Source organism: Pongo abelii, chromosome 5 (genome assembly GCF_028885655.2).
Source record: "Pongo abelii isolate AG06213 chromosome 5, NHGRI_mPonAbe1-v2.0_pri, whole genome shotgun sequence".
Taxonomy (NCBI): domain Eukaryota; kingdom Metazoa; phylum Chordata; class Mammalia; order Primates; family Hominidae; genus Pongo; species Pongo abelii.
This window is the reverse complement of record NC_071990.2, coordinates 156,943,792-156,956,310: the sequence shown is the minus strand read 5'-3', so window position 1 is coordinate 156,956,310 and position 12,519 is coordinate 156,943,792. Positions and strand designations below refer to the sequence as shown.

Here is a 12,519-nt window from a genome sequence, read left to right as displayed (position 1 = left end):
TCCACAGTGTTCATCGTGCTTCCATTCCACGCCTGCCTGTGTTCCTGTGCCTTGCACCTGCTGGACCAGGCTGCCAGCCAGCCACCCAACAGCAGTGCCATGTGCCCTCCCGTACAAAAGGAGGTGAGAATTGATCACTCTTAAGATTTTGATATTTATTTAATCAACGTATTCTCCTACTAGCGGCCTCAGTTGCCTTTTTCGGAGAGTGGGGAGGGTGACCCTGACGTCATCAAAATTCAGGAGGGCACTAAATATAAACTCCCTTCCTTAAGAGACATAATTCTATGTTATTTCTGTCGGTTTTAATCTTTGGAAGTCAGTCATACCTGCAACACAACTGAAAGATGGTTTCTGGCCGTCCTTCTATTTCTGACTTTGTATGGATCAGTTCCCATATGGAATTATTTTCTGTCCCTGTGTAAAAGGAAATGGAAACAAGAGTCTACAACTTTGCCCAAAATGCTGTGGTTAAGAACACTTGTAAAGTTTAAATCTCATGAGTTAAGAAAGTCTAATATTCCCAGTCCTGGCTCATTTTCTTCTGTGGCTTGTTCTATGTATGATTTTCACAGTTACAAGAACTGAAATGCCTTTTGGTTACTTTTTACATTTCCTGCTGCAGATTTTCCTCCATCTGAACGGCCTTCACCCTGTCTCTGGAGCCCCTCTCTGGGGAAGAGGAGATTCAGTGGATCCTGTTCTTCAACCCTCCTTTGCAGTTTTGCCCTTTCCTTGGAAGGAACAGGAGCTGGGGTACTTGAGGTAAAAGAGGCCAGCCCCAAATGCAGTCATGTTCCAGAAAACATAAGCACTTCTGACAAAAGTTAAACAGAAGCCCAGCAGGTCACTGCATTGACTCAGCCTGCTGGCCTCTTCTGTCACCAGAGGCCTGTCACCAAAACAAGGTTACTCTGGAAGGATCTCTGAACATTTTCCAGAGTCAAAGATTTTTTTCTTTTTATATCACCCACAGTACTACCTAACCTTAAGGAATTTTCTGCTATATTCTATATTTGTAAAAACATAAATTTGTGGATCTTTGTTTTTCTAACACATTTTAGGGTATCAAGGCAGAAAGGAAAATGTTGAAAACTATTAATAGGGAAAATAAGGAAACAATGAAAGGCATTTGGCAAAGAAAAAGCTATCCACCAGCATTTAATCTCTCCCAGAAGTCTGCTAAGGAACATCAAAACAACCTCTCTTGTCCTCATTTTCCTTGTCTATAAAATAAAAGGCACCAAAAATTATCCCCAAGGTCCTTTCTTAATTTACATTCCACAGTTAAGTCTACTAAAATGCTTTTTCTGGCATCGTACTGCACGAAACAGTTACCTGCTGGATTCCCCAGTCTGACTTGAAGCGCGGAGATGGGGATCAACCAGCGGAATTTAAATGGGTCCAAGTCAGCAGAGTTGTGTGCAGGCCGGGAATTCGAGGGCTGTAACATGAAGGCCCACCAAGAAAAGTTAGGGAAGCTGTCACTGGGGGAGGATGTGTGCACGGTGAATAGGAGTTTACGTTCTCCCTGTGGGCGAGTCTCCGAGCAGCTGTGTGGGTGTTCAGGGCACAGAAGTCAATCAGCTACGCACCCAGTTCTCAAAGACCTCACATGCTGGGGAAGGTGGGGAGGCAGAGCTGTGGTTCAGAAGCAGTTACAGGTCTCAAAGCAGGAACAGCAGCCAAGGCTTCCACGCCCTGACGCTACCTCTGAATGGTACACTGATGGCATATGGTATCCACATCTAGGCTTTGTTTTTGTTTTTCTGAGTCAAGGTAAAAGGCATGTGAAAATAAACCAAAGTTTCACAGACTATGTTTATGGAACAAATATGGGCCATTTGCAGGGATATAAAAGTTGATGTTCTATGTAGGCCCCCATATGAGTATTTATCTACTTTATTTACCTATTTATGTATTTATTGACAGGGTCTCACTCTGTCACACAGGCTGGAATGCAGTGGCATGATCAAGGCTCACTGCAGCTTCCACCTCCTAGGCTCAATTGATCCTCCTGCCTCAGGCTCCCGAGTAGCTGGGACTACAGGCACGTGCTACCACACCCAGCTACTTCTTGTATTTTTGGTAGAGGCAGGGTTTCACCATGTTGGCCAGGCTGGTCTCAAATTCCTGGGCTCAAGCCTCAGCCTCCTAAAGTGCTGGGATTACAGGCATGCGCCACCGTGCCCAGCTGTACATCTTCTTTTAAAACAGACATCTTTCACGGGGAGACTCAGAAACGCTCTCAGTATGTGATGGGGTTAGTTACCCTCAGAGTAAGCAGTATCAGTCAGCACAGCCTTGGTGCTCAGTGGGCTTTTCAGTTCAACGTTAATAGGAAGATACAGCTATGAAAAGGTAGCTTAAATTAAAATGAATTTTTGCCTTACCAATTTCTTTTTCAGTTTGCAGTTTTCTTTATAAACCAGTATGACGGCTCTCTTAAAAACTAAAGAAAGGAAAAGAGAAAGAAAGTCTTTATTTTATGCAAACTCTTCCAAGGTTAAACTAGAGCTGAATGTCTTAACAGAGTAGCGCTCTTCAAACGTATGAGTCTCTAAGACCTCACTCTGCCAACATGAGTGAATAAATGGTACTTCCCTTTCGCTCATATTTGAACTATGTAGAAGCACCTGCTTATTTAAAAGCTACTATTAGAAGTTGATCTTGGCTTTTTTAAACTCTTTGTTTTATTGAAAGCTGAGGACACTGTGTTCATCTCAGTGACAATATACTGTCACTTGCTCTCCCAACTCTCAGAGAGAATTAAAACATCTTGAAATACAGTGGACTATTAAGATAGCAGGTTTCTGGCCAGACACGGTGGCTAATGCCTGTAATCCCAGCACTCTGGGAGGCTGAGGCAGGTGGATCACCTGAGGTCAGGAGTTCGAGACCAGCCTGGCCAGCATGGTGAAACCCCATCTCTACTAAAAATACAAAAATCAGCCGGGCGTGGTGGCAAGCACCTGTAATCCCAGCTACTCAGGAGGCTTAGGCAGGAGAATTGCTTGAACCCGGGAGGTGGAGGTTGCAGTGAGCAGAGATCACACCATTGCACTCCAGCCTGGGTAACAAGAGCAAAACCTCATCTCAAAAAAAGAAAAAGAAAAGATAGCAGGTTTCAAAATAGCCTCAGGGATCTGTTCCTGTAACACTTGGCCTGAGCCAAGCAGCAGAAGGGAGAACAAGATAATGAGGATGCAGAGCGATGCCGGAGTTTCAAATAGTTGGGGGCTGGCCCTGTTAAGTCCCCAACCATTATAGCAATTCTGACTCCTGGAGCTTAGGAGTGAGCTGGACTGGTGCAGCTAGTGAAGTTCTTCCGTAATCCCAGCCTCCGTTCAGTCTGCATTCTTCTGAATGGAATACTAACCAAATACTGTGAGCTCAAGGTCCTTTCTAGCTTTTCCTAGAGACAGAAATGGATTCAACCAGGAAACCGTAGAGTGCATCAGAAGCTCTCCCATCGAAAGTTCTGTTACCTAGATTGTAAAAACAGGAGGTAAGGAAGATACGGAAATCCCAGGCTAGATCATCTCTTGTTAGATAGTGATGTACACACAGTCATTGCTAAAATGCAAGCACAGCTGGTTTAAATTTTTATGATACTTGTAAACATGGGGCCTTAAACAGTGGAGGTTTTGAAAATATGAGCTAAGCACCCAAGTGTCTGATCAATAACATAAAGGTGAAGGCATTTTGCTCCAATGCACACATGTAGGTGAGACATGCCTTGTGACCAACTCAGTTTCCATAAGATGAACTCTACCAGTGTCCGTGGTTCTTCCAGAGTGACTTTTGTAAGCTTTCCCCTGGGATCTAGTACATCCATCACCTCTGAGCTCCATTCGGGCTGCTGATAAAAGAGCACCAGCATTGAAACTGGCCAGAGTGAAGGACTGATCTCCACCTCTTTCCTGTTCCTGCCATTTTCCACCTAAACTATGCTACTTCCTGCACGCTGGCTTTAGAAGCACAAGATTCTAAATTAAGCAATCAGATAAAAAGGAAAAATACAGAAAATGTCAAATCCTGCCTGGACTAGTTTTATAAGTAAGCAGGTAACCATCAATATTTGATGTTAAAAAAAAAAAAAAAAAAAGGCAAAATCAAAAAGGAAAAGCCCCAGACTCCACATGCCAGTTCCCACGTCCTTTCTCCACCCCACCCTCTGCCAGCTCACCCTCCATGGATGTTCCAGACAATGTGAACGTGACATAAGGTTATATTTTAAACCAGTGTAATGAATTTTATGATATGTCCATATGTAAATTGTGTAGTTCATTAGACATTGTTATCAAGAAAAATCTTAGGCATTTTCTCCTCCAGGAAAGTCCTAACAGGGCAGCCTATCTAGAAGGTCACCTACAGACCCCACACCACATGCAGTAGGCTCCCAGAGTGCAGATGCCTCACGGACCTCCTTCTCTGTTCCGCTCTGCTCAGCTACTAGCTGGTCAAACACGGTCCCGTAATCCTCATAGATCTTCTGCATCTCATTGATGTGGCTCGCTACTTTCTCCATTGCCTTTAGTGCTTCTGCAAGATATGAAATCATATTTATTTCATAACTGTTACTTGTTTTAGATTCTATCCAACAGTAATAATGAATGGAGTCAAGATTCAACTCAGGATTCCAGACCAGTACCCACTAGCAGGAGCATTACATTCAGAATAAGTCACAACAGCCCACTGTAGCCCAGCCCTTAGAATGAAGAACAGCAAAATTATCTCCTACTTCAAATTCTTTTTGAAATGAGGCAGAGTATCAGTGAAAAGTATCATTAATAACAACAACTGACATTTCTGGAGCACACGAGAGGTGATTTCTGTGAATCATCTCATTTAGTGCCCACAATAACTCAAAGACTAAACAATCCCATTTTACAGATGAGAAAAGTGAGTGCAGGATATTCTGCCAGAGTTCCAGAGAGGAAAACACAAGAATGGAGCCAGGCTTCAAACCCAAGATTGACTGGGCTTCGGGCACCAGCTCTCGAGTTTGGCTTCCCCTTCTGGGAACCGGGATCTAGGTTTAAATGGGACTTAAAAACACCCCAGCACATGACTCACTGACAGAACAATTGTTTGCATTTATATATGGTATATGTTCATAACTTTCCATGAGGGAATATGAGAGATGCATTATTTTATAAAAGCCAAAAAGCAAAATTTTAGGTCACTTCTAAATTCAGTATTCTTTATACTTTTTTTCCTCCCAATTCAGCATTTTAATTCTATCTAGAGGGAAGTTTGGAAGGAAGTTTTTTAAATCAAACCCTTCTAAAGATCATCTTAATACAAAATGAAGTTTTTACACAGTATGAATGCTGAACATAATTTGTATTATTTACTTATAGAATTTAACTGTCATGCAAAAATGCTTTCCTCTTGTTGATTTTGATACCAAAGTATGCTTGTCATGGAAAAAGAGCCAGTTTAATTTACGCTCTTCTCAGTATTTATTATTCAGTAATACTAAAGTGTTAATAAGTCTCTTTCTCTCCCCATAAATTTTATCACCTATGGTTTAACTGGACCTCCTAGTTTCAACATATGAACAAATCACTATCTCCAACCCAAATAAAGCCCCTCTTTAAGGATCCTCTATTTACTATCAAACTGCAAGGCTTTGTGTTTTTGACAAATTGTGTCTCAGACCAGTAATTTCAGAGGTTCAAACAGTAACACACCAGCAGCGACTTGAAAGCATAACCCGTCATTGGGAGTTTGGTTTTGAAGCCAAGCTCTGCTCAGAGATCTCCACAAGGTGGAGCCTCACCCAACAAATCCGACCGGCAGCTGGGGCGGCGAACCCCACAAAACTTAACCAAGTGGTAGGAAAACAGGCCTGATTTTCAGTTCCAGCGGCACTGTTTCACAGCCACGTGACCTGAGGTAATTTACTTATTTTGAGAGTGAAGACAGAATCATCCCTGCATAGGAGGAGTATGGGGCTACCCGGATGAGATCATTTTTACCCAGGTATTTTGTAAGCTCTAAAGGAGTGACCAGACACCTAGCTAGTTTCACATATTCACATGAAACCTAAGATTAACCATCACAGAACTGAAAAATGACTTAGGACGTGCCACTAGGCGGGGAAGAGGTGAGCTGTCAGGCCCAGGGCACGGCTGGCAGCCCCTCGCCGCGCTGTGCAGGCCCTCGTCCGGAGGTGCCACCGCCTCCTCACCCGTCAGGTGGTAGTGCTCCTCGCTCTCCTGGTCCGTCAGGGACACCAGCTCCTTGAGCAGCAGCGGGTACTTGAGCACTCTCTGAACCGGCTTGATGAGGTAGGACTCCAGCGTAGAGGAATGCTGCTTGGTGGGGTTCCGGGCGTCCAGAAAAGCTTTGAAGGCTTTGTCAGTTTTAGCTACAAGCAGATGGATAAAAGACCTCAGAAGAGCACAGTGGGGTGAATTAAATTCTTCATTTCTCTTTTAACATTTATAGATCATCCATTTCTATAGTCCTCCTAATGCCATTCTTTAATAAAAACCCCAACACATCAGCGGGTCAGGCACCCAGCTGTCAGCATGGGATTCCACCTCACAGCCCTGACAGAGCCCTGGAGTGCTGGGAGCTTCCGAGGATGGAATGCAGGCTGCGCGCCAAAGAGTAACACCGACTCAAAATGCAGGAATGTCTGACTTTAAAGACACATTTCATGCATACCCATGAGAAATATTGGCCTGAAAAGTGAGTTTCAAACAATTCATTAAAAGCCATGAAGTGTGGCCAGGTGCGGTGGCTCACGCCCGTAATCCCAGCACTTTGGGAGGCTGAGGCGGGCAGATCACCTGAGGTCAGGAGTTCGAGATCAGCCTGGCCAACATGGTGAAACCCGTCTCTACTAAAAATACAAAAATTAGCCGGGCGTGGTGGTGGGCGCCTGTAATCCCAGCTACTCAGGAAACTGAGGCAGGAGAATCACCTGAACTCCTGAGGTGGAGGTTGCAGTGAGCCAAGATCGCGCCACTGCACTCCAGCCTAGGCAACAAAGTGAGACTCCATCTCAAAACAAACAACATCAAAAATGCCATTAAGCAATGTTACCCAGACCCTACGCCATACCCACAAAAATTTCATAAAGGAAAATAAACCAGTATTTTTCCCACTGGTCTCACTCTAGTTGTTGCTTATTCGTATTCTGTACACTTAAGGGCTATCTGGAAAGCAGTATCTTTTCTCCTGTAAAGTAAGGTGACAGGCACCGCAGCCTACAGCCTTCACTCCACAGCTCCAAGCAGATTCACCTTTCACATACCTAGAGCCACAGCTCCCTTCCACCAGGCATGGCAGTAGGACCCTCTCTTTGTCTGAGTGCCATGAAGGGTGTGTGTAGGAATCCAGGTGCATTTGTTTTGAGTATCAGCGGATACACCAGTGCTACTTGGATTCCACCAGTTGGCATTGGATGCCCAGTTGCTTGGAATGCAGCTACTCTGAAGGAAGATACACCCTTATTTGGGATTGTATTGTAAGATCAAAATCTACAACATTCTAGGAGATGCAATACCATTTTGAATGTGATTACCAGGCCAAGTAGGTGGTGAGAGGACCCCTCTTCTTTATGACAAAGGAGGAACAGAGCAAGCCATTGGTATGCTTTCATTGTACTGCACTGACTGTCAATATGTATTGACAAGTACATTGGTATACTTTCATTGTACTACAGACTGTCAATACAAAGGTGCTGGTGGGCCAGGCGTGGTGGCTCATGCCTATAATCCCAGCACTTTGGGAGGCCTAGATAGGAGGATCACTTGAGGCCAGGAGTTTGAGACCAGCCTGGGCAACATAGTGAGACCCATTTCTACAAACATTTTTACATTTTTAAAATTAATTAAATTTAATTAAAAAGAGGGTGTTTGTGGGAGGAAATGGCAACAGAGTTCAGCAACTGTCTAAAGCAACTGGAGAAGATGGATTTGGGCTGGGTCTTGCTCATTTGAAGCACTCTAAGACCCCACTTTTTAAATGTGGGGCTTTTCTTCTGGGATACCATGACGTTCTGGATTAAAGTCCAATGGCAGAGCTGCATCCATGGACATGAATGAGCACTAAGGGTGTCAGGATAAACCTCCAGGTAACCTCCACGCCCGCGCAGAGAGAAACACCGAAGAGCAACCTTTGGGAAATGTGAGCTCTTTCCAGTTGCACCAGAGAGACTTGACTTTCAGCTGACACACTTCTTGTGAGTTTGGTGGTGGTGGTTTGGTGGTAGGTTGTTGTGGCTCCTCAGGCTTAAGAAAGTTAACAAGGAAAAAAAAATAGCATGCATTTCTTTCTACTCCCATCTAGGGTTTGGGGTTGCAAGTTTTTAGAGAAAGGAATTTGGCAAGAAAAGAATCCAGATATAACTGACAGCAAAGTGACACATGGCAAAGCAACATCTCTGCTCTTAGGCACACTTGTTCCCGGCTACCAATAAACTGACAGAAACAGAAACCTTTCCCTTTAACATTTGTCACTGTCAAGGTCAAGGATGGACCTTAATACATCAAAATTGCACTTACTCTGTACTTATTAAATACAGATTTACCCTTTACTAACAGTTAAAAATGCAAAAAAAAAAAAAAAAAAAAAAACCTATAAAAGGCATAAGCAACTTACCTCGCTCCAGAACCTTCTGTACTTTGATATGGTTAGCACAGAATCCACTGTACAGTTTAAAGTGGTCCGCGTAATAAAGGAAAGAGCCTCCAAGGGAAAACAGTAATTTCTAGAAGGGCAGAGGGGAAAGTCAAATCAGACATGGTATAATCAATGCATGCTGGCTTATGGCATTTGACGGCCCCGTGGCTTCTGTCAGATTCCATAGCACTAATGCCTTAGAGAAGTTCAGACCTGCTCCATCCACACAGGAGGTGGGGAACAGCCCAGGCGCTCCCCTGGCAGGTCTCTAGCTTGACTGCAAAGTTTCCAGCAGCAGAGCCTACTGACAGTGTGCAATCCAAGGACAAGAAACAAAGAAAGTTCTATAAAAATACAGCTGACAAGGTGGGATGTAAACAATCTAGAGGTTCATTAATGAAGCCGACTCTGCATTGCTTGGGGAGAGTGATGCTCTCTGTATGGTTCCAGGTCCCCTCGGAGGGGCTTCCTGCCACACTGCGGCTTACACGGATGCTATGGAGCACTGGTGCTTCATAGAAGAGAGGGCTTGAGCCCAGCAATTAGAAACCTCTTCTCTTAATCCCAGATCCACATGACCACAGGGAAGCAGGATTGGGCGCAGGGTAGGAGCTCTGGTTTCAGAAGCAACCACCCTGCATCTCCTTCACAGCAGCTGAGAAAAGAGCACGTGCGTGGTCAACAACCAGGTGGGAGGTGCTGCCGGACTTCTGACTACGAAAAGCACGTGCGCCAGGGGAAAAAAAAAAAAAAAAATACAGCCTTCCTTTACCACCTGCCAGAGGAAAACAGTGCAAGGAAATAGTCACAGGACAATAAACAGTCAATAGTCACAGGACAAGAAATTCTTTCTCCTGAGAGAACTGTGCACCACAGCCACGTATTTTTACTTTAAGCCTAAATCTGAGATACTTACTCTAAACTGTGAGGGGGTTTCTAGGGTGTTAAAGTCAGATGATGCTGAAATCCCATCCTCCAAGGTCTCCAGAAACACCTTCTGAAACTCAAGCATCTCTGGCAAACTTCCAAAAAGTGACTCCATCTATGTGAAGATCAGGATTTGAAATGAGGGGATTAGCCATGAACTTGGGACACACACCACGCTAACTAACTCTTAGGCCCACAAATAAATCGCAAGGAAATTCTTCACGGAAAAGCAGACAGAAAGTAAATCCTTTAAGAAGACAGCACGTTCATTATGGGACATGGCTTATACATAGAAAGTTTCACAGCTCCATCCCCCATAATTCTCTGTTTCTACAGTAAATTTTTAAGTGGATGTAAAATTCTCAGAATTCGAATCAAGAAAAATGTAAGTCAGTAGCAAAGAACTAATTGTGTGGTTTCACATTACAAAGGTATGTATTGAAAAGGAATTTCTGATCACACTCTCTTCTGCCTCAAAAAGACCATAACTGTCCCTCTGCCTTTGTAAACACTCTGCCACTGGGTCATGCAGCCGAGGCCACAGCAGTGGTTTAGGAGGAGGCTATGCCTGGGACTCTCAGAAGACCGTTAAGTCTTGGGATGTTCTTTTGGGATCAGCAGAGGTACTCTCATAGGAGTTCTGCTAAAAGGCAAACAGAGACTAACCTGTGGATCACTGGACAGAAGGAAGGTGATTTTATTTACCTCATCTTGGGTAAGAAAGGTCTCATTCTGAAGTGGCTCCAAGTATAATTCAAAGAGGCAGCTCAGATCCTGAAAGAAAAATAGAAGAAGGTGTCTTCAACGCTTTAGTCTCTAAAATACCCATGAGATTTGGGTAGCAGCGACCTGGCAGCAGCTCCCAAGGCTCCCATCAGGATAAAGAAGTTTATGCCTTGTTGAAATTCTTTTTTTTTTTTTTTTTGAGACGGAGTCTTGCTCTGTCACCCAGGCTGGAATGCAGTGGCACGATCTCAGCTCACTGTAACCTCTGCCTCCTGGGTTCAAGAGATTCTCCTGCCTCAGCCACCCACGTAGCTGGGACTACAGGTGTGCTCCACGACACTCGGCTAATTTTTGTATTTTTAGTAAGGGCAGGATTTCACTGTGTTGGTCAGGCTGGTCTCGAACTCCTGACCTCAGGTGATCCTCCTGCCTTGGCTTCCCAAAGTGCTAGCATTACAGGCGTGAGCCACCACACCCAGCCTTTGTTGAAATTCCTGACCTCAGAAGTAGTGATTATTGCTCACCTAATTCAAAGAGGTTAATATCACAATACAGGCAACAGCTGGATTCCACACCTTTACAGCTCGATCATTCCCTCTGCTTAGGTAAGTGTCCTGGTGACAGAAACACCCTTTCTTCGGGCCATTGCAGCAGGGGCACTCACTTCCCTGCAGAGGAAGGGGGTCTGGGTGGCACTGGTGTCAGGTGCACCCCAGCTCCTGGCTTCTTCTGCCTCAGGGAGCACAGTGAGAGGTCCAGCGTGGAGCTGGGAGGGTCAAGATCCGGGGAGCCCTTCAACTTTAGGGTTGACTGATTCACAGAATCTCAAACTCACGTATTCAAAGGCAATAAAAAAATTCCCACATTGCTGCAGCTCTAATGGCTAAACTCTAAGCCATATTTGGGTCTCTTGCAAATGAGGTTCCAGCAGGACAGTATAGTGGGAGTAGACTGCAGTTACAAAACCCATGAGTGAAAGATTTCGTTTAATAATTTGAAGCCAAAGCCGGGCATGGTGGCTCATGCCTGCAATCCCAACACTTTGGGAGGCAGAGGCGGGTGGATCACCTGAGGTCAGGAGTTCAAGACCACCCAAGCCAACATGGTGAAACCCTGTTTCTACTAAAAAAAAAAAAAAAAATAGCTGGGTGTGGTGGCCTGTGCCTGTAGTCCCAGCTACTCAGGAGATTGAGGCAGGAGAATCACTTGAACTCAGGAGGTGGAGGCTGCAGTGAGCCAAGATCGTGCCACTGCACTCCAGCCTGGGTGACAGAGCGAGACTCCATCTCCAAAATAATAATAATAATAATTTGAAGGCAAGACTAGGATATAGTTTAGTGATAGAAAAGATTTCTCTTTTATTCTGAAGAATTTTGAGTCCTAAAATACTAGAGGCAGTTGACTGCAAAGTCAGCTATAATAACTCCCTCACTTCCCAAGAGGGGAATCTAAGACCCAGAGCTTTATAAAGCCCAAAGCGCCCCCAGAACTTTCTGGCCTTAGTTCGGACAGCAAAAGGCAAGGCCTGTGACACGGATGCTTTCAGCATAAAAACCTCCCTGGCCTTCCCTCACCATATTCCATGCCAGACCGCTCAGAGAAGGGAGATGACAGAAGTTACTGAATCATATCTCAGGGAACACACAGATGTCAAAAATTTCAAGGAGCATGCAGGGGATCCAGGTTACAAAATGACAAGATTCTGTGTTAAACGTCAGCAACAAAAAAGAAATGAAGAAACGGTGGTGTGTGTGTGAATCACAACAGGTGTCAAGTGTGGGTTATTTTGTCCGAGGGTGGTGGGGCCTGGCAGTCATGCCTCACAGGCTGGTGCTGCCCGGGAGGACTTACTGGGCAGCAACGTCAGGTCCGCGCAGAGCTGTGGGGGGCAAAGGGCTGCAACCCAGGGGGCCCTAAGAAAACAAAGTGCAGGTTTCTTGCAGAGAGAAAGGAGAGTCGGTCCTTGTCTACTTCACCCATGACACCATCTGAGTACTCTGCCAGCCTGTCACTGAAATGACCCTCCTGGTGCAGCGTGGCCTAACAGGAAACTCTAAAAACACTATTAACAAAAAGGGACATCAATTCTCCTCTCAACTCTGCCCTTGACTCTGGGGGCAAGAGCTCCATGACTATTCTCAAGATGTCAGAAGGGCTCGGAAGCTTCCAAAATATCTACAGCTCCACACAGCAACTTGGGAAAAGTGACTGTGGAGATGGGAT

At 44.8% G+C, this 12,519-nt stretch overlaps 2 protein-coding genes across 6 annotated transcripts in view; one reads left to right on the top strand and one right to left on the bottom strand.

The window, feature by feature from the left end:
* TFB1M (transcription factor B1, mitochondrial) overlaps positions 1-6,338 on the top strand; it is a 65,816-nt gene extending 59,478 nt beyond the window's left edge. The window contains exons 6-7 of the mRNA XM_054556915.2: positions 626-765; positions 1,065-6,338. Of these exons, the coding sequence (XP_054412890.2) occupies positions 626-765; positions 1,065-1,092 (168 nt within the window). The 3' untranslated portion in view covers positions 1,093-6,338. The remainder of the gene's footprint in view (positions 1-625; positions 766-1,064) is intronic.
* The window catches only part of TIAM2 (TIAM Rac1 associated GEF 2), a 131,323-nt gene that overhangs the window by 3,441 nt on the left and 115,363 nt on the right, over positions 1-12,519 (bottom strand). For all 5 annotated transcript variants that reach the window (XM_054558358.2, XM_054558352.2, XM_054558355.2 and 2 more), the window contains 9 exons: positions 10,276-10,344; positions 9,560-9,685; positions 8,623-8,731; positions 6,200-6,379; positions 4,427-4,545; positions 3,380-3,488; positions 2,394-2,452; positions 1,339-1,444; positions 330-417 (listed from right to left, as the gene is read on the bottom strand). In XM_054558358.2, the coding sequence (XP_054414333.2) occupies positions 330-417; positions 1,339-1,444; positions 2,394-2,452; positions 3,380-3,488; positions 4,427-4,545; positions 6,200-6,379; positions 8,623-8,731; positions 9,560-9,685; positions 10,276-10,344 (965 nt within the window). The remainder of the gene's footprint in view (positions 1-329; positions 418-1,338; positions 1,445-2,393; positions 2,453-3,379; positions 3,489-4,426; positions 4,546-6,199; positions 6,380-8,622; positions 8,732-9,559; positions 9,686-10,275; positions 10,345-12,519) is intronic.